The sequence below is a fragment of the Bactrocera dorsalis genome, chromosome 1, assembly GCF_023373825.1.
Source record: "Bactrocera dorsalis isolate Fly_Bdor chromosome 1, ASM2337382v1, whole genome shotgun sequence".
NCBI lineage: Eukaryota > Metazoa > Arthropoda > Insecta > Diptera > Tephritidae > Bactrocera > Bactrocera dorsalis.
Window position 1 is genome coordinate 98077748 of NC_064303.1, and position 22075 is coordinate 98099822.

Here is a 22075-nt window from a genome sequence, read left to right on the forward strand (position 1 = left end):
TTTGAAACTGAAACATTTTTATAAATTTCGGAATTTTTTTTTTTACATTTTTAACTAATTTATTTTGGGATGCCAATAGATTAAATTCATATTTTCAGCAATCACGTATGTATTTCATCCACGTAATTTGGCATTTATAAAGTAGTAAAGCTGATTAATTTGAAACTCATTAATTTAATTTAATTCAGTTTTTTTATATATAGTCGTTCAAGGAATGAATAATGTTGTATACTACTATATTATAAGTATTTATGTATGTATGTATGCATATAGATGTGTTTTTAGATATTAAATTGATTTAAATTTTAACAGTTAGTAGGTGAGTAAGATTAATCAAAACTTATTAACTCCGCTGTAGCGGGTTCTTCGGGGGCGGCGGCGGCTGGTGGCTCCGGTTCTGATTGTGGTGGTGCGGGTGCGGCAGCAACAGCTTGTATCTGAGCTTGTTGTTGTTGCACTTGTTGTTGCGTTGGTGGTTGTTGTTGTGGAACTTGCTGTGGTTGCTGCTGCGGTGGCTGCTGTTGCTGTTGGGGTACCTGTTGTTGCTGTTGCTGCTGTTGTTGTTGTTGCTGTATATGCTGTGCTTGGTGTGGTGGCATTTGTATAGGTGGATTAGTTTGCATAACATTTTGCTGTTGCAGCATTACATGTGTCAACTGTTGTTGTTGTTGTTGCTGTGGTCCTAAAGCTGGATTTGGCGGTTGTTGAGCTAAAAAGTGAGAGAAGACAAGTTTTTTTATAACCATTTAAAGTGTCAACATTAATTGTATTCACTTACGTTGTATGTTTGGCACGCTATCACCCAACTGTGGCGCACCTGGCGGCATCATACCTTGCTGTGGAATTGGTCCCTGCTGCAACATCATACCTGGATGTTGTTGTTGATTCGGTTGGCCTGGCACTACTCCACCTGCTGCATACATACCAGGTGGTATGGCACCTGGTGCCATAGGTCCACCAGCTTGATTCATCATACCACCTGTTTGATTGTATTGGGCTCCACCACCACCAGCGGCGGCATTTAGTGGTCCCGGTGAATTCGGATTAAACGCATAAGGATTGTAGACATTGTTCATTTGATGTGACGGCGAACCTTGTGGGCCTCCAACAACACCCGGCGGCATAAAGGGGAATGCTGTCTGCCCCATGAGATATTGTGCTTTCTGTTGCTCTTGACGCAACTGCATTTCACGTTCTTGCTCTTGTATGCGCTGTAGTGCCAATTGTCGTTGATATTGCAAATATTCTTGCTTCTTCTTACGCATTATCTCCAATTTCTGTGCCATTTGTATTTGTCGTTGACGCTCTTGCTCTTCAGCGATGCGTCGCAACTTTTCAACATGCTCCTGTCGGAGCACATCTAGCGCGGCGCGTGAGTCCTTGATTTGCGCCAATTTATCCTGTAATTGTTCGTACCACATGCGCTTGTCATCCATCTCTTTAATGTAGGAGAGTTGCTGTGAGTGCAATGAAGTTAAATTCATGAAGAGTGTTTGCACCGAAGAGTCATTTGAAATGCTGCGTCCACGACTGGAATTCGATTTCATGCGATTAACAAAAATATCCACTTGTGCGCGCATATTCGCAGCGAATTCGTCAATTTGCACCTCATCAGCTGACTGTTGGCAATAAAATGACAATTAGTAAACACACAAATGACTAATAACATATAATATAAACACCTTTGGCTGTGTAGGTGCCTGTTGTGCTTGTGGTTGCGGTGTAGGCATTGGGCTCGGTGCTGATGGACTTGCCAAGGGCGATTCGTTCACTTTACGTTGTTCCCAATAAGAGCGATTCAAATATTTGGCCAGGTCCGGATTTGTTTCTTCTTGCTGATATTCTTTGGGTGCTGGCGGTGCTTCGGGACTGGGCGAACGTTGTTGCAAACGGTAGGCGGCCAATGACTAAAGTAAATTGTTACAAAAATATTATATTTTGGGCTTTTACTCTTATTCTGTCTTTGTTTATCGAAGTTTCGATAAGATAACGTTCTAACTTACATGTTGTTGTTGTTGTTTCTTCTTTTCCTCGGCCTCCGATTGACTCAGCGCTAAAGCTAGCTGCAGTTCTTCTTCTTCTTTTAATTCTTGTTCACTTTTACGTGGTGGCGTCTGTAAACAAATATGATAAATTAACTTAAAATCCTATGTATTGCAAATGATATAAATAATTTTACGAAAATTGCGCACTCACACTCACCTGCACTTGCTGTGAAAGCGAACTATTGACATATTCAGCTGGCAAATCACTCTCAGCTGCAGCACGTACTGCTGGCTTGGCATTCGGCCGCTGCAACATTACATAGCACCCGTCACAAACGCGCACCTAAACAAAAATTAATATATTAAAAAAAAGTTTTATTAAACTTATTACTCGTAAACGCTTACATCTTTTTCAATGCCAAATTTAGGTAGTGGACATTGTTTACTGGAACATTTACCGCAAAATACTTGGCCACAATTGCGGCAATGATGCTTACGATTGGTGAAGTTAAATTCGTCGCGACAGCGATGACAAACTTTGCCATCAGCCCAAATTGGCGCAGTGTCAGCTGTAAACATAGCATCTGCTTCTTTCAACTCGGGGAATGTATGTCCCTTAGCCTTTAGTATAGTCATGGTATCCTAAAAATAAAACGCATTACTCAGTATTTCACCTTTAATTTGGTTGCATAAAATCTTCACTTCTTCTTCCAGGCTTAACTCCGATTCGGTACTCATTTTAAAAGCGCAAAAATAAAATTGTATTCAAGCGAACAAGTTTTCAGACCTTCTTGGTTTGAAAGTCGTAATTCAATTAACTACCTTTATATACTTTGATAATGTTTTGTGCATTTTCTTTATCTGTACAGAATTATCAGTCATTGCTTATACGCGTTAAATTCATTTTAACTTTGTTTCTCGGTTTTATTTTATATTCTTCTGCATACATGCACACACTAACCTTTATTGATTGATATTTCTCAGATGACCGAAATGCATATGCCCAAGTCTGCACTAATTCCAACATTTTCTGACGCACATTTTCATGTGGTGTCTGCTCCAGAAAGTTACTAAACATTTCACAATTCTCCCTGGTAAAAACTTCATCATGCATTGGTGCACCACAATTCTTTACTACACTTTCCAACACCAGTAGGGCATAACAAGCCGAATGTGGATTCGGTGAAATCATTTTTTTCTTAATCGCAGCAAAAGCATTTTTGGGACTAAAATTTACAGATAAAACATTAATAAAATTTAATGCGCATTTAAATACAGAAACTGTAACATTGAAACATAGCCACATATGTATTGTACATATGATACAATTAACATACAAATAAGTATATATGTAAATATTTTGTACTTACGAGACATCCTTTTGATTGATCTCGTCACAAATGAGTAGAATAGAAGGCCATTCGGGCTCCAAACGCAGGTGGCTTGTAGCATTTTCTAAAATTACGGAAAATATTAGATATTTGTACGAAAACTACAAAAGTTAAATGCTCTGCTGATAGTGAGATGGCAGTTCGCTGACCCACCCGTTGCAGTTATTTGTGTTACTTATCGTTAAACTGCACTCTGTTTGCTGAGTCATTAGAATGTAAAATGTAATATATTTCGCGGTTAAGCTTCTAATATTTATATTTTGCTTACCAAGATTTTTTTCAAAACTTGATTTAAACATTATTATTTGTGCGGAATATACACTTTTTCAAATAAAAAATTTATTTTTATACCAGAGAAAAGTTTTTTGCACTGCTTTCGTTTTTTTGACGTTTATTGCGAAAATCAGAATGACAGCTGATAAATTGTAATAGAGCGATAAAGCAGTGCACTTGCAAGAGCTACCGTATCAACTGAATTAATAAAATTGAAATTAATTTCACAATTATGACGCAACCCTAGCAAATGTTTTTCAAAATAATTGAACTTGTTAACTCGGTTTACTTGCGGTATATTTTGTTACTTACTTTTGCGGTTATGTTATTCCGCTATAATTGTTGAACGAATTCACCCCTAATATTTTAGATTTTGGAGTTATTATTGAGGTGCAAGGATTAAAGTTCCAAATTTTAAATCTACGTAAAATCAAGTTGATAATTTTATCTTAAGCTGATAAAATTTAGTCAGTAGCGCTTTGTTTTTTAAATATATGGAAAATATAAATAAAACAATGAAAGAGGAAAAAAGACTGGAAGATGCTCCACATTTCACCGAAGATGAAATAATGCTTCTATTGAATCTCCTAACAAAGTATGGACAATTAATTGAACAAAAATCTGTCGACACAAATAGTCATAGGCAAAAACAAAAAGCATGGACGGATCTATCATACGAGTTTAATAACACCACCAAAGGTAGTATTCGTACCTTAGGTGACTTGCAAATTTGCTACAGGCATTTAAAGAAGGTAGCCCAAAGATCTGCAAAAAGTTCCTCCAGTAAGTTATTAAGCATTTTAAAATACAATTTTAAATTTGTTTTTATATAAATAATGGCTTTTTGATATAGAAAAACGTGCCCACAGTCCGGATTTACGACGTGAAAACAATGATCCTTATCAGGAGCTTATTTCGGGTATAGTCGAAAAGGAATATGTAAAACTTAACCTTAACTGGCCCAAAGGTGATTATATATTTGTTCTACCTGCTAAATTTAATGATATTATCTTTTGATAGAAGAGAAAGACGATGCTTGTAATAGAAAGGTAAGGAGGATAGTCAGGACAACCTTTAATGACTGCTTCAACCTGTTTTATGATAATACTGTTGCTGAAAGTCCCATCTTATGTAAAGGTGATTATCATGTTTAACTTATGGCATTACTAAATAATAAATGCATTTTTCTTTAAGTTCTTAATCATAGAATTACTGAAAGCCATAACTTGCATAAAGGAGATAATCCGGAAAGCGGTAACACACCAAAAGTAAAATATTTAGTCGGGGCTGCCCTTGACGATTGCTATAAAGTGTTTGAAGAGTCTGCACAAAATAATCCTACAGAAGAGAAAACAACTGGTCCTGAAGCTGAACCCACTTCAAAAAATGTTTCTGATACTCAATTGAACCGTGAGTGTATAGTAGGGGGGCCCGTTATTACTTAATTTGATATTTTTATTCTTGCAAACATTCCCTGAATTTATGCGCTAAAAGTAAAAAACAACTTGATGGAAATAACAGATCCCCGTATCTAGAATTTGGTTTGGTTCGTGAAATTAATATCGGTAATATCTACAATTCAATTTCAGAATTGTTAGCTGCTGAAAAGTTTGAAGCAATATTAGCTCAAAGGAAACTTATAAAACTGCAGTTAACGGATGAGAAGGAAAAATTAGAACATAACCGTATTATGAGGCTAATGGAACTGAAAGAGACAGAAGAAAAATACAATCATGAACGTCTTATGTTTAAGCTCGAAGCTGAAGATGCACAGAAAAAGTACGAGCATAACGAAATGCTAAGAAAAATGCAGTTGGAAAAGCATAACAAATAAGTTTAAACAATTAATATTATAATTATTGTAGAATGTATTCTTGTATTGACAGGTGATGTTAAATTATGCTAATAAAACCAGCTTTTCATGTTTAATAAACACGTTTTTTACACATCCTTTTATTTTCAACATTTTTCTTTACTGGCCGACACAGCTAATGTTAGAAAACTATAGCATATAACTGCCATGTAACGAACGTTCAAACGGCTTTAGTTTAGCTGTAAATAGTAATAATAGTAAAAATGAGTGAGCAATAACGTTTTCTTCCAAATCACTCCATTTATTATTCATTTAACATTTGCGTGCTGATAAAAATATAAAACTAACAACGCTCACTAAATAACTTATCTAGTATTATTGGTTTACTTTGTATTCACCTGCTTACAGAACAACTTCAAAAATTCCTTCACTTATAAACTTTAGTGCATTTCTTTACTTTGTATGTGTACATGTGCTTATAAATACATAAAAGTGCTTATATGCATAAGTATATAAATACATATATTTATAGAGTAAGTATGCAGGCACGAACGTCTTATCACACAAACTACATTTATTATACAATATTCAAATATGTATATTTTTGCTTACTACAGTCGCGTAAACAAATTTTACGCTTTGTAGATTTACATATGAACGTACTAATGTATTCGCATTTGTTATAAAAATATTTATTTAACTTCATTTTATATTTTTTTAAAATAATAATACTATCACACGTAGGTTTTGTTTTGTTTTTGTTGTTTTTTTTTTTAATTTCTTCGTTTGTTCATTATATTTAATATTTAAGTATTCAGTTGGCATTTGTAAATATTTATAACAATATGGCTTCAAAAGCTTTTGCTTAATATTTAATAAATAAATATTGCAAGCATTTTTTATTTATTCTCAATTATAACGGCTTTGTTTATGCTGCAAAGGCTTAATTGTTTTAGAATATCGTTTGCTTTGTTTAATATTTGCTAATTTTTGGCTCTGTTTTACAGTAGTTTATCGCTATACATACATATTTATGCATATTTTGAACTATTTCGTAATTCGCTTTTTGTTTTTCTTGTTGTAGCACTATTGCTTAATTACTTTTACTACTTATTTCTAACAATACACCGTAACTTATTTTATAAACAAACATCTATGTTTTTATATAAAATATAACTAGTAAATTAACCGTATTTCATACTTATATCACCTATAATTATATATATGTATGTATATATTAAATACATTACATTATAAATATTAATTATAATATAAAATATTTTACGCTCGTAGTTTTCGCTTGAGCATAACATAAGCTAATCCTTTAAAAGTCGACAGCTGCAGAAACATTATTAATATATTCATGCCGAAATTTCCATTTTCCATACCAAAACTGCGTAGCACTGTGCTGGCATTTCTGTAAAAAAAATATAATAATTAAAAAATGTCAAGTATTTGAAATAAACGAATATGCGGTAAATAAGGAAATTTCTACATAATATATTTTTTTCAGCAGTGATGGACACGAATTTATACTTTCATGTAAATTTATTATCTTGTTGGTATGTTGAGGAGTTTGCAGTCCTTCTGGATGTTACAAACTTCGTTGCAAGCTTAATATAGCCTACTCACACTATAAAAATTATGCTTAAAAATAAATTGTAAATATAATTTTACCTACTATTTTTGCAAAGATTTACATTTTTTTTCTTAAAAATTTAGTAATTATTAAAAAAATGTGTAAATTTTTGTTTACATTTAGCTCTACTCGCATTCTTACAAACGAAATTACTAAATGTTCGTGTCCGCCCGAATAAAAATATATTTCCATGTTACTACTCACTTGAAATGGCAGTACACCACATCCATTGGGCAATAAATACTCCCACGATTATTAGAGTATATCGCCAACACCATGCTTTCGAGCGCATAACGAATTGGTGATAAGTACGATAGCAAGCGCATTAAACTCGACATGTGTGTGAGCAGTATAAGAAAACCGGAGAATATCAACATGAAGCAAGTCAATACAGCACCCACAAATGTACCGTTCTGTAAAGAAGAATACTTTTTCTAGTAAAAATGGATATATTTATAAAAAAAAATACTAATAAACTATTATATATTTTTTTATGCAACAGGTTGGTAGTATAAGAAACAGTGAAGATAGTATTACAAATGGAGCAAGTTGAGGAAGGTTACATATGTAGGTTAGGTTGGGTTAAATTGGTAGGCCAACAAGCCACGCATAGATCCATTAGGGTTCTTTGCGGTACCAGAATAAGGTTCAATTTATAGGTCTAAGAGAGCGAAAACAAGTTGAAGATATTAATAGAGACCCAATTTTATAGATCATAAAAATGCTTATAGAATTATTTTACTTTCTTCACCTCTGTCTGTGATAATTTTACGTCAAAATGTTCTCATATTTGGCGAGTTTTTCATACAGTATAATTTCGGCATTCATTTATTACTTAAAAGTTCAAAGTACTCACAATCGGATTCAATATAGTGCCTAATAGCACACCCAGTCCATCGGCGCATATCGTCACTACGACAGCTGTCAACATGAATTTAGCATAACGTTCAATTTCGAATGGCTGATCGGTCATCAGGTAGGCGATGGTGATGTATGTCATGGAGAATATGATCTGTGGCAGAGAGAGAGAAATTAAGTGGAAGATATAGATTTTTCTATGTACATCATTTACTAGTTTCAATTATATAATTTTTTTTTTTGCTTTTGAAACTTAAAATTTCAAACTTACGTGCACTGGTGTAGACGTTATCAGTGTCGCCATATAATACGTTCGTAATTTATACCAATTGTTGAAAGTTTCCTTTTTGATTATGCTGATTTCTTGTGGGACTAAAATATAAGAAAAATGTTATCGTAAGAAGGTAAAATATTTTTACTCCAAAGGTGATATCGAAAAAATATTTCTAGTTGAGGTTATATTGTCGACCCTTAGGTATAGATCAAGAAATCTATAGATATCATCCAAGTGCTTTAAGTCACAGTTAAGAAGCATAATGAACTCCTCTGCAGGCAGTTCCTGCTGGGATGCTTCCGCAGAATTCACTACTGCTGTCACCTGCTTGGAGCAGAACCTTCTCCTAGGAACATCATTCCTCAATTACGTCGACGACATTAGACAGTACGCCGACCAGACGTCGGACGCCATAAACTTCCGACAAGCACTGACAACCATTCACAGTGGAGCCATCAATACCTCCACCGACTTCCTTCCAAATGAATGACGTACTCGGAGTCAAACCACCCTCCATTGCAGACGAAAAGCTCGAGTTGCCGCGAGAAATGAGAGTGATCCTTGCGCATCTTCGTTCTGGATACTGTAGCAGGTTAAACTCCTACTTATCCAGTATAGGCTCCGACATATCCAATATATGTTTGGCGCACAATGAGTCTCCGCATCACTTTGGCTACCTCTTTGCATGCCCCACCAATCCCACTCATCTAACACCTTTCCCTTTTCGGTCCGACCTCGTCGAAACAGCACGTTTCCAGGACCTGCCGTTGGATGACGTCGACGACAACTTAGCTAATCCTTCCCATCCTAACGGGGTACCCCGTTCCCGAATTCAAAACACTTCTAACAACAAACTACTTTTTCAAATCCCTCTTCATTTCCTTATATATACATAGGTATATACTCACATCTCAATAGACCCGGCATCATTGTCGTATACCACAAATAAGTATTGTGTATTGTGAATGAACCTAAATTTGCAATCTGCTTTGTCGCATTTGAACCGGAGTCGCCGTATAGCAGTCCAATCAGTATAGCACACATAATATGCACTGCCAATTTTAAGTAGGTCACCGTCTGGGGAATGAAACAAAAACAATAATAACAGCATAACGAATAGGAAAATAATCAGCAAATGTTCTATTCCTCTTTTCACATTCTCATTCCATATTTGCCTTTTTTGTACTCACCCAATCGCGGAAAAACTGCACATGACAACGACCGATCAGCAACCACAGACGCATCCATTCCGGCGGCGGGTAAACATGTTTTGTGGCAGATATTGGTGGTGTTATCGATGGGGATAGTTGCTTTACCCCACCCCGTTTAGACTCCATCATTTTCACGATTTGTACGCCATTTAAACCGTCCAAGTGTTGCGGTTGCTCCGCATCATAATCATATCGCCATTTAGGTTGCCGGGCAGCAGCGGCTAAGTCATCAGTGTGATCGCCATAATCGCCATTTACGCACTCCAGCACTACAGAGATACATACATATAAAGAGAATTATTAATAGATAAGTAGTTTTGTTGGTAATTTTTCTAAAGAAGATGGAATAGTTCAGGTTATATTTGTGGTAAACGAGACGTGGGGTCACGAATTATATCATAGTCGACAATTGGAGTTTGGGTATTTCGTTATTTTCCTATACAGTCGAGTTCAATAAATTATGCGACACTATAATCATAGCCATTAGCCGTCTTTCGCTGAACTTCAGAGGACTAAAGGTCCAATAGACGGCTACAAGTGGTCAGCGTATGCTGTCACTGCAGTATCCATGTAAACTTTTTGGTAGAAAAGGATGACAAAGTAAGGTATACTCTAATTACTAAACAACCCCTCGATTGGATAGTTGCTTAGTAATCTATATCTCGCATTTTATAAGTGCGTTAGACTATATAATTCTCGAAACTATCCATATAATTTTATAAAACGTACAGTACGACTGTCGTGGTTGTATTGCGATGAGTCTTCACAAATGGTTCCCAAGTCACAACAGACGGTCAGATAAGTTCTTCGATATATTTAGTGGGATTGCCAGAGAATCATATATTATGAGCTGCGCCTCTACGGTCAAACATTTTACTGTCGTCCAAAAGAAGCATGTTAGTTTTGGCCCTTGTGAGAGGAATTGTGTTCTATTAGGACAACGCCAGGCCACACACATCGTTAGTAACTCGCCAGAAGCTCCGCAAACTTGATTGGGAGATTCTAAGACTTACATCTTGTAGTCCGGATCTGGCACCAAGTGATTACTACCTCTTCCTGTCAATGACGAATTATTTTACTAGCGAAAAACTCGCGTAAAGCTTATGAAAATTTACAGTCCCAGTATATGTACTTGTAGACCATTATTTTCAGATAGACTATCGGTCTAAAATTGATCCATAAACTATGGAAGAAGTAACAATGCGACTGAAATACTTACGAAAGTCCGCTGGATTGTGATAAGTCGGACATTCCAAACCGACCGTTTTTAAAAATTCAATTGTATTGTGCGGCGTACCCTGGTACGTACAGCAACCTTGACTCAGCACATAAATTTGATTGAATAGGCTATAAACATGTGACGAGGGTTGATGAATTGTACAAACTATTGTGCGTCCCTCATTGGCCAAGGTTTGTAGTAACTGTATTGTGTCAGAAGACGCTGAGCTATCCAAGCCACTGTGTATAAAAATTGAAAACAAATAGTTAAAATTAAAAAAAATTATAATCTACTATAAACATATGTATGTATGTCCATTAGAAAGTTCTAAATCAGTACATACCAAAGTCAATACAATTCAGTTAGAAAGGCACTTACGTTGTTGGCTCATCCAGAAATAGCACCGCTGGATTATCAATTAACTCCAAGGCGATGGATAAGCGTTTCTTTTGGCCGCCAGATAGATTTCCAGCGCGTGTTGATTTGGTCTGCGATAACTTGAGGGTGTCCAATAAATGTTCAATCTGGAAATTAGAATTGTAAATGCATTTGCTTTTTGATTTTGTGCTTTTAAAAAATTGAAATTAAAGATGGTTCAAATGGTTCCGTTCATCAACATTAATTTCCATAAAACATCAAAATTTTTGGGTTCTGGAAAGAAACTAGTACTATTTGTATCATGAATATTATAGTTACTTACCAGCATTTTCTTTTCCTTCATGTTCATCGAATCGTTAGAGATTTTCAATTGAGCCGCCAGCAGCATTGTCTCCTCAACCGTAAACCACGAATGAAAATGATCATCTTGCATTATATAACAACAAATTTTGCGTGATTTAGTTGGTGAGTCGCCAAACTGTATATTTCCGTTAACACCTTTTGTACTAGAAAAATTAAAATAGAAATTTGTAGAACGTAGTTTTCATTTTCATAAATATACTTGATTAATATTACTAATACATCTAAAGTTTTTTAATCCAGACTAAATTAAACAAAAAAACGTTAATTTCTGTAGTACAAATAAATATAAATGTATAAAAATGAAGCTCTCGTGTTCTTAATACAATATATTGCCTTTTAAAGAGAAAAAATGCAATTGAAGTAAAAGAAAATTAACTATGAAGGATTGGTATGCGAAATTAACACGTGGTGAAATAAGCACCAAAGACGGGGAACGTAGTGGATGCAAAGGAGAGATTGTTACTGACGAAAACATCAAAAAAATCCACAAAATAATTTTTATTGACTGTAAAGTGAAGTTGTTAGAAATAATAGGCACTCTAAAGGTATCAATTGAACGTGTACATCATTGACGGATATTTTGGTATGAGAAAGATCTGAGCTCACGATTGATCAAAAACAACGACGAGTTCATGATTCGGGGCATTCGTTGGAGATGTTCATGCATAGTAAACCCGAAGTTTTGTGTCGATATGTGACAATGGATGAAACTTGGTTCATCATTCCACTCCGAAGTTCAATCAACAGTCATCCGAGTGGACTGCACACAATTAATCCGCTCCAAAGCAAATGGAAAAACGCAACAGTCGACTGGCAAGTGTATGACGTTTGTGTTTTATATGCAGGAAAGATTTTCATTGATACCGCATCATCATCACGACCCTATAATGTTAATGTTATTGGACCCTTTTTAAGGAAATACCGAAAAAAACGACCGCATTTAAAGAAAAAGAAAGTGTGGTTTTACCAAAACAATGCATCGTGTCACAAGTCAGTGAAAAAAATCTATTAATTGGGCTTGGATTGCTTCTTCATCCATTGTATTCTCCAGATCTGGTCCCCAGTGGCTATTTCCTGTTCTCAGACCTCAAAATAATGATAGCTGGGAAGAAATTGTCGTCGAATGAATAGAGACCGCCGAGACTAAAGTCTCTTTTGAAGCAAAGGACAATTGATACTACGAAAATTGTATCGACGAGATGGAGGGTCGCTATTGATCAGTGTATCAAACATGAAGGGAACTATATTGTATAAAAAATACGATTTTTGTCAAAAAATCTGTTTTACTATGGTAGGTTGTGGACTTTTTAATTGACCTGTTATAATATCTTTTGCAATTAAAAACGTTTTTCATACAAAAACTTAATGGCAATCGCTTTGATCGTGTAAACTTTATGGCAACTATATGTAAAGTGGTCCAATTTAAAAAAATTTATTCGGAGTTTCCATACAAGGCCTTGATGATGATTTTGATCAATCAGTTTGTATAGCAAATTTAACCAATATCTGATATGGGTGGTTTCAAAAAAGCAGATAGAAAGTTCCTGGGAGAAAAGTGTGTTAAATTTCAGTGCTTAATATCCCCTGTCAAAGCAGCTTTCACATATGGCAGAAGAATGTGAAAGGGTGCAATATTGAGCTAGGTTAGATAATAGCCATAAATCAGATCCTTTAGCGTCGTTAGATTCTTTATGAATGAAATTGTTCAGTCCATTTCGTTGGGTACATTAGCATGGGTTTCCGGAATCGATCTGCAGCCGCTGTTAACAAATGTTTTCCATGCATTGAAAAAATCTTAATACAATAACTAGATCGGAAACGACCAGAGCGAGAGGTAATCACTAAGATCTAAGCAATACCTTAAAAAATCCAAGCTTCAAAAGAAACGATAAAGCTATCGAAAAATTTACCCATGATAATTTTTCTTGTGCTCAGAACTTAAAAAGAATGTTAACTTGAAGCTGGAGCCTTTATAAAAGTAAGACGCCAAACGTACCATAAAAATGAAAAATCTTGTAAATTGCTATAATCGTTGAAGTTATGAGTATACTTAAAAGCAAATTATAAAGTAATTAAATTTAATTTATTAATAATTGATTTCATTTGAATTCATTAATATATGTACATACATTTATACATGTGATTTACATATAATTATATATAAATATGTATATATAACAATAAATCTGTTTGTAAAGACATTTAGTATGTATGTAAATTCGAATTTTCTTTTTTTTATTAAAAATAAATATAAACTTACGTTAGGCCTGTTAAAATATTCATCAAACTCGACTTGCCCGCCCCCGAGGGTCCCATAATCGCCGTCAGTTGACCAGAACGGAATGTACCCGAAATTCCTTTCAATATGGTTTTCTTCACTGAAAAAGCGTACGAAAAAAATGAAAACATTGAAAAATAATAATAACAAGAAAAATTTAGCACGTGCTAAAGTGCAAGATAAATATTTGCTTTTAAGGTCGTCTCGACTGGCAAATTGTTTTTATATTTTTTTTTATTTTCAAATACTTTTAATACAAGCCAATGCTAATGAGTATTACTAACTTATATTGGTGATGAGCAAAAACCGGCTGTAAATAGCTAAAAACGTCACGATGCTGAGTACATAAGTATGTATTCGTATGATATTCATAAATATTTCTTATATGTATATGTATATATATGTATGTATGTATGTCAATCAGTACAAAGGTGCTTATCACTTCGACAAATAAACATATATTTTGCTGTGAACCAATTTGCAATGCATATTTGCGTACATACTTCCATACAACGGATGTTAATTAGTAAATACAGATGATGTCTTATATACATATGTATTCATACATAGTATATGATTTGCACGTTAGTATGTACTACATGTAACATACATACATACATATGTACGTATTGAATATTCTTTGAGTTGACATTCTTATCGCAATGACTAATCGTACCTGGGAACATACGGCGAAACACGTTTATACAAAATATATTTATTTCTTGTTTTTTTTAACTGTTACTTAAAATCTAGTTTAGCTCATTTTTTAAGTTTTTAAAGTTAGTAATAGTTAATCCATTTCAAAATTTGTGTGTCAACCGGCACGTACTAAAATATCTATACAGCCATCTGTATTTATAAATTATGTATGTACATACATATTTACGCACGTGTATACTTAAACACATATATGTACATATATATATTTATGTAAATTTTGTTGATTCTTCTAAGAAATAATTAAATACATTCTGAAAAATTTAGGAGAACAAACTGGTTAGCATTAGGTCAAGTTATTAAGATAAAGCTGTTATTGTTGCTAAAATAGTTTAAGGGGTCACATGGGTTTTCTCGGGGAAAAAACAGACTTTTTTCAACAATTTTTTCTCAAATAAAAAATGAAATATTTTATTGTTACAAATATATGTACATTATTAACAAAGAAACTCTGAAATTGTTAATTTTTAACTCAGACATTGCGACGCCATATCAGTTAACCCCTCGGAAAAAAGATGCGCCCGCGTTGGCAGAATAACTCCTTACGGAATCATCTAAGGTGAAAAATACGTGTTTTAGTTAAAACCTTAACTTAGATTTTGGACAAGAAAAAAAACCATTAAAAATTACATTTTTCACTAAAAGTTTTCCAAAAAAAAATTAAAACTTTGCGACATTTCTTTTTTCAAATAGTGGTAATCGAAAAAAAAATTCATCGTCCAAGTCTTCAAGAATTGTATCTTAAAGAAGTGTGTAAAATTTCATGAAGATCGCTTGAGTAGCTCTCGAGGAACCTTGCCAACTGTATTGCTCAACTTCAAAAACACAGTTTCGAGAAAAATGCGTTTAAAGATGGCGCACTTAGCCTAGCTAGACTCGAGCACACAGTTCTTAAGGCTGTATCTCCAAAACTATTACTCGGATCTACTTGAAAATTTTGGACATCATTCGAAAGATGTTTTAAAATTTAAGAAGACAATAAAAAAATCGATTTTTTGGAGCCGGTAAACCCATGTAACCCTTTAACAGGCAGACATTTCAAGAATTTTACGAGAGATGGTCCAATAGACAGAACTTCATTTATGCTCTATGTTGCACCAGAACAAAACTTGGTGTAAAAACCCAAATCAAGCTTATGCTCATATAAGAGACTAAACGATTCACGTATTTAAAACGACTTATAAGTAATCAACGAGGAAGCTATCAGTAGTATTTTGAAGAAAACGACAATGTTCTAATTCAAGTCGATCAAATCTTCTAACACAATGAACGGTTTTAATTGATTATCATCGATCTGAATAAGGTGGAATTTTTCTAATCAATATGAAATAGATTAATATTCCGGTAATTTTTCTTCTTTTGGAGATTTTTGAGCTTCACGAAACTTTCTTGAAATTCAAATATTGAGAGGAAAGTTCTGGAAGCTGTAATACATTCCATCATTATTAAACTGGAAGTTGTCGTGTTCTTTTGCGGTTTTTTCTTCAATCCTCGACCCACACATAGTTCGTTGAGCTTATGTGGTGCTCGTGCTTGGTAATCAGGGGCTGAATTGTGCCCTATTGCTAGAACTTCACAGAAATAAGGTAGTAACGTTTTAACTGGTACCCATGTAATAAAAGGTCTGGAAGAGGAGAAATTATATCAGTACTTCATTCTTGGCGTTGAGTAAAATATTTTTCTTCTCTTCCTCCTTAAATCTTCCAAACAGAACTCTATGGTATCCAAACTAGTAGGTGTACAATAGACTCATAAGGTTTAAAAGAACGAAACATTTAGTAGGTAATGAATAAATAGCTATCTTCAATTCGCTATTTCTCTGCTGGCTTCTGCTCTTTATAAAAAAATAAAGTGTTACAGAAGAAAGAACCATAACATTGCGCATGCGTCAGAGTTAGCGCTGGGTTGCACCGCAAGTGCTGCCCGTTTAATTGAGCATCTGATATATGTAGTTTGTTCAATTCGTTGAAGAGTAACGCCTGGCGAATCGAAGACACCTTATATCATATATTGCTCTAAGGACTTATGGCATCGGTCAACGATCACAAAATAATAGGACTTCTGCAGAAAGAAATCATATACTAAGCACTAATGATTATATTGATGTGATATATGGAGCAGATGTTACTGATAGTCATGCCGACTTAGAAAAAATATTTCGACGAATGAATTTTCGCGTTTTTGTAACCTTTTACAAATAAATTCTATATAATAAATAATTTTTCTCACAATATCTTCTTGATAATTGGTATTTAAATTCCAATAATAAGTTGACAATTGCAGGTGGTCTTTGTCGCAGATAGCAGATAATTTTTTTTAATTATTTTCTATTGATTTCTATTTAATGAAGCTTAATTCAATTCACTTTTAATTGATCGTATGCATTTTCCACTTTCGTATATTTATGGGCACTCTATATGCATTTATCAGAAAATGGTCACACATACATACATATCTACATATAATATATTTCTATGACTGCTTGAGTTTAACACGTTTTTAGCATACTTCCCAAACGTGACTGCCTTTTCAAATGAACCCCATTTGCATGATGGCTATTTTCATTCATATGTGTCTACAAGTTCGTTAGTGCGCTTCGTCTATATTGTTATTGTTTTAATAGCGTCGTTGACAAATGATCGGGCAAAGGCAAATGACCAGCTATAACCTACAATAGCAGGCAAAAAAATAATACAATAGCTATAACTAATAAAAAAATATTATTAATATTTATATATGTGTATAATAAATTGTATTTAGTCACTTAAAGTGACTAATTTTGAACATGTGCTTGCGGTAAGCAAGGCTTAATTATTTTCCGCATTTTACATGGAAACCTTACTAGCCCATTTCATGCTTCGCAGTACGATGACTTGAAGTAATTTTTGTTACTATCTAAAATTGCATACTATGAAAATTGCTGAAATTATGAAAATGTAAAATTACATATCCAACGATATTCACATACATACATATGTAGTGTTTACAATTGAAATTTTCCTAACCTTAAACGGCAATCACTGTTATTGCAACAAATATGCCGTGCACGAAATTGCAATGTTTTCAACACGCCTATAAATGATTGCAGTTTAGTTAATTTCGATGCGCTGAAGTTAGTGGTGATAGTATTTTTCTAGGTTAGTTTACCCAAGGTTGTTGATACAAAAAATGCCAATTAGAAATTATTTGTACGATTTCAAAAATATTTAGTTAACCATACAAAAAAGTAGTAAAAGGATTTCTTGGAAATGCATAAAACAATCTAGGAGGTATCACATAAGTATATGAGACTGATATGTAAAACCGTATATTTGAAAATTATTCTGCAACTCTGCCATCCCCTTCAAAGTAGTCCCCTTGGGCAGCTATACAGCGATTCCAGCGCGTTTTCCATGCTTCGTAACATTTCTGGAACGCTTCGACTGGGATGTCCGCGAGTACCCTCGTCACGGCCGCCTGGATGTCCGTAATCGACTCAAAATGGGTTCCTTTGGCCACCGATTTTGTTTTAGGAAACAAAAAAAGTCACAGGGTGACATGTCGGGCGAATAAGGCGGCTGTTGCAACACGGCGATCCCTTTAGAGGCCAAATACTGGGACACGCTGAGGGCAGTGTGGCACGGCGCGTTGTCGTGATGAAGGATCCAGTTACGAGCGATGTCTGGGCGTTGTTGACTCGATTTGCAATCTTTCGAGTACTTGGCAATAGTAGACTTGATCCACAGTTTTCTCGGGTGGAACGAATTCTTCGTGGACGATTCCACGGCTTTCACTCCCACTCCCACGGTCTCCCACTCCGCGCCTCGTCTTCCACGCTTTCACGCCCCTCCTTAAACTCTTTGTGTCATCGAAACACCTGGGCACGACTAAGAGCACTATCACCATACACTCTTACAATTTTAGCGTACGTTTCCGAAGCTGTTTCGCCCAATCTGGCGCAAAATTTTATCGCGACGCGTTGTTCTTGATTTCGTTTTTCCATTTTCGTGACGAGCACTACTTACACATATCTACTCAACTTGACGCAGCAGGCGAACCAAAGAAGCTAGAGGGATGGTACATATATCAATGGAGAGGGGAGAGTTGCCGGAAAAAGAGAAAGGGCACAGGTTTACCACAAGCGCTGCAATAAAATCAGTCTCATTACTTAACTGTCAACCCATAAAATACGAATATATTTCGGTTTGCAAGCAAAGCGGGAAAAATTTGTATTTACCTAGATTTACCTACATAAGTATGTATGTTATATACTATATAGTATAATTTCAACACTTTAAGTACTTTTCAGTTATACATTCGGTCATAATAGCAGATATCTTAATTTGATTCAGTTCCAAAAATGCTGTATATGGTCGCTTCCGCTCCATATTTAATGTACTGTAGGGAGAAAATAGTAAGACTATGACTGATAATTGTTTGTCGCGAGCAAGTGTTTTTGTTTGATACAAATTATTCAAAGAGGGTCGAAAACGCGTAACGACGTCCTGGACGGCCATCAAGATCAACTGGTGATCAACACGTCAATAAAATAAAGGAATTTTTGCTTGAGACTTCAAATATTTCAAAGATGTTTTAGTGCTGCAAATTAATTGCAAAAATCTTGTAGGTGGTCTCATTTCGGAGTTAGAGGGTCCAACTCTATGTGACCTGGTCTACGGAAAGGGGGCTTAGGTGTCACAAAAATCAATTTTCACTTTTTAGTTGATTCGGATGGAAGATGAGAGTTGTTTTTGTTTTTTCTTTATTTTTTTTTATTATTTTCGCACGTTAGCTCCCTTTTCGTAGACCAGGTCACATATAAGTATTTAATCACTAGAAATAGTAATTATAGATTAATATTTTAGATGTACACGAACATATGCGAAGTTGAACGCATATTAAAATAAAATACCTACGATTTTGACCTAATAACCTCACATGATTAAGCCTGCCATTTTCATATTTTATTGCATAAGACGCGTAATTGAAGAGTCTGTTATTTAAATACTATGCGGAACAACACACTTAAATTTAATTATGTAATAAATAATAATACAAAGTATGCTTCGATTGACGGATTAAAGCGAATTAATGAAATTAAATGCAAATTCCGAAAACTTGAAGTATTAGCTGTAATATGAATTTTCTACATTTTTTGCTAACACGCTTAATAACTACAACAGGATTACTGTACAGTTATTATTACATATATGTACATATATGTACTTTTTTTATAAATATTAAACATGCAAATAAATATACTCAATAACGATTTGTTTACACAACCGAATCACTGAATTATTCATACTTTGTCTTACTCATACATTGTAAAGAGAGAAACCTAAGTACGATTGACAGGCATTGATAATAACTACTTAAGCCAACCTGCGTATACTCGTGTTTATTGTTATTGATATTTAAAAATCGAAAGTGTCAGCAAAATCTAATAAATTCAAGCAAAGCTTATACTTAAAATAAAAGCGGTTTACCACCACTTATCTCTTATTGCTGTTCATCATTACGCTTCCAACTATCAAAGTCTACATAGTCGTACAGTATATAAGAGTATTAGGTGATTTCCATAATTATTACATTATTATATTTACTACGATTACGATTCTGACAGTTTCTCACGGCAACAAATAAAAAGCAAATGCAATATTAGGCGTCTTCGATTCGCCAATTCTCGACTCGTTGTGTTTGTAAACAAATTTCCACGTGCATCAATAACTGGCTTATAGCGGCCATACACAGGCGCACATGTGCGTTCGATCGGTATGTGTAAACATGCGGTTTACTCGTGTATGGGCTTGTTCGCGTACCGATCCATGTTCGCGAAAATGTTTGATTTTTACGATCGGTTCGCGAGCATGTTTATCGTGTATGGCGTTGTGAGCGCACAAAATCTCATTTCTCTCGTGTCGCCGAGCAGTGAAGATCGCGGACAATTGCAAGTGTTAAGGGGAGAGACTGCTTTAGAGGCTTCAAAAAATCGATTTTTTTGAGGATTTTTTTGGGAGGGAAAGAAATAATTGATTCAAGCGAAATTTCTAGGCTTTATAGTCATATATTTGAACATCTTTCACAAATTTTTTGAATACGAAATCTTTGATATTCTGCCTTTAGGAAGCAATCACCCGATGCATCTCGCATATGCATTTATCCGGAAAAAAAATTCAAAGAGATTCATGTTTTTTAATAACTTATCTTCTACTTAAACTAAGAGAATTCCAAAAAAAATTTACTTTATTTTTTTAAAAATATGTTCAAACTTGACTTTTCCTAGTTTTTTTTTAGTTTAAATAGAAGACAATTTTATGCCAAAGATAATAAACTTTGCCCAATTCCAACTTTGCCCGCCAATTAAAATAATCGTAAAAATAAAAAACCGAGAGATCGCGCTTTTCGCTTTTTGCCCAAGCGCTCATATACTTGTATGAATCTGTCTGACGCTCGGACACTATTTCCCTTCTAGCTTCGACAATATTTCGAGTTCCAATCTATAACTTTGTTTGTTGTTAGATAATTTTTAAAGAGATTTAAGCGATTGTTTGAATCTTCTAAAGCAGGCTCTCCCCTTAATAAAGATTTCGTATCTGAATTTATTGATCTTATAAAAAATTAATTGGCAATTTGGCAAACGAAAAGTGATAAATATAAAAATAAAATTGAGAAAAATAAAAGTTGGAATAACTTATTAACGAAATACAAAGAAATAGATAAAAGTGCTACATTAGAAATAAATTCGAAGAAATGTTCCGCTTGCCTGTCGCACATGTTAACTGTGTGAAGAACGAACGCAAAATGGATTTGTGTGTCGTGTATGGGCAAACGAATTCACACAGATCGAACGCACAAGTGTGCCTGTGTATGGCCGCTATTAGGTTTAAATAAATACACGAGTGTATATAAATATATAGTATGTATACGTTATTTCTATTTTATTACGTATATAGTAGGTGCAAAGTATATTTTATTATTTTTCTGCAATGACAGCTCAATGGAAGTTAGCGTTTCAAGGACGAACGTAAAGTGGAAACTAAATGAGAAAGAATTAAGTTCGTCCTTTAGCATGTTCCGTGGTATAGAATACCGGACCACTTGAACCGCCACCTTATTTTTTCGTTCAACAGGTTCAATCTTTTTCATAATTATTTTTCATAAGTCTTAGATTGGATTCAGGTGTCAAGCCATAACATTTAATTTATGATTTGAAAACCATTTCCTTGTAAGACTCGAAGTATATTTCGGATCATTGTCTTGTTGAAATTGCCAAGTTAAAGGCATATTCCATTCAGCATATGGGAGCATGACTTAATATAAAATTGTACCATATGTATATATAGCGGTTTATTTTTTTATCCAAAAAATATGTCCGACACCTCACCATGAAAAATAGCCCCAAACCATGTTTAAAGGCTTTAGAGGTATAGAAGACTATTTTTGGACGTCGGACCTACGTCCTAGCATACTTTCCTATCACTATCAGATCATAGAATGCTATACCATTTTCATTCTTTCGTGTAGGATACTACGGCCCACAGTATTTAAAATCGATCGCTATGTTCATACTTGCTACTGTACTTAATAATACTAAAAGTTCATTGACGATGAGTGGATTTATTCAATAAAGAAGTTCCGTTAAATTTTGTGTGCGGAATAAAATTTCTGTTGCCTAAATGTTCAGAATGTTGAAA

General features: G+C 34.6%; 3 protein-coding genes across 10 annotated transcripts in view; 1 reads left to right on the forward strand and 2 right to left on the reverse strand.

Annotated features, from left to right (window-relative positions):
• Nucleotides 1-154: 154 nt before the first annotated feature.
• LOC105234137 (hepatocyte growth factor-regulated tyrosine kinase substrate) lies at nucleotides 155-3803 on the reverse strand. 4 transcript variants are annotated; one of them, XM_011216413.3, is made up of 9 exons: nucleotides 3645-3803; nucleotides 3356-3440; nucleotides 2947-3211; nucleotides 2391-2627; nucleotides 2203-2328; nucleotides 2004-2114; nucleotides 1683-1907; nucleotides 779-1619; nucleotides 155-709 (listed from the first exon to the last, which is right to left on the reverse strand). In XM_011216413.3, exons 1-9 carry the CDS (start codon nucleotides 3673-3675, stop codon nucleotides 330-332), a joined length of 2301 nt encoding a protein of 766 aa, XP_011214715.2. In that variant the 5' UTR covers nucleotides 3676-3803; the 3' UTR covers nucleotides 155-329. The 4 variants fall into 4 exon arrangements, with proteins under 4 accessions (XP_011214715.2, XP_011214714.2, XP_011214716.2 ...); XM_011216412.3 differs by having other exon boundaries at nucleotides 2197-2328; XM_011216414.4 differs by lacking the exons at nucleotides 2947-3211; nucleotides 3356-3440; nucleotides 3645-3803 and adding an exon at nucleotides 2688-2840.
• Nucleotides 3804-3964: 161 nt separating this feature from the next.
• On the forward strand, nucleotides 3965-5582 carry LOC105234136 (uncharacterized). Its single transcript, XM_011216411.4, has 5 exons — nucleotides 3965-4432; nucleotides 4503-4616; nucleotides 4670-4786; nucleotides 4844-5059; nucleotides 5239-5582. Exons 1-5 carry the CDS (start codon nucleotides 4144-4146, stop codon nucleotides 5481-5483), a joined length of 981 nt encoding a protein of 326 aa, XP_011214713.2. The 5' UTR covers nucleotides 3965-4143; the 3' UTR covers nucleotides 5484-5582.
• A 160-nt stretch (nucleotides 5583-5742) lies between these two features.
• LOC105234138 (ATP-binding cassette sub-family G member 1) overlaps nucleotides 5743-22075 on the reverse strand; it is a 44189-nt gene continuing 27856 nt past the window's right edge. For all 5 annotated transcript variants that reach the window (XM_049446790.1, XM_049446789.1, XM_049446788.1 and 2 more), the window contains exons 3-12: nucleotides 13665-13782; nucleotides 11364-11547; nucleotides 11042-11187; nucleotides 10664-10902; nucleotides 9424-9713; nucleotides 9142-9310; nucleotides 8231-8331; nucleotides 7958-8113; nucleotides 7306-7514; nucleotides 5743-6879 (exon numbers count right to left, since the gene is read on the reverse strand). In XM_049446790.1, the coding sequence (XP_049302747.1) occupies nucleotides 6744-6879; nucleotides 7306-7514; nucleotides 7958-8113; nucleotides 8231-8331; nucleotides 9142-9310; nucleotides 9424-9713; nucleotides 10664-10902; nucleotides 11042-11187; nucleotides 11364-11547; nucleotides 13665-13782 (1748 nt within the window). In that variant the 3' untranslated portion in view covers nucleotides 5743-6743. The remainder of the gene's footprint in view (nucleotides 6880-7305; nucleotides 7515-7957; nucleotides 8114-8230; nucleotides 8332-9141; nucleotides 9311-9423; nucleotides 9714-10663; nucleotides 10903-11041; nucleotides 11188-11363; nucleotides 11548-13664; nucleotides 13783-22075) is intronic.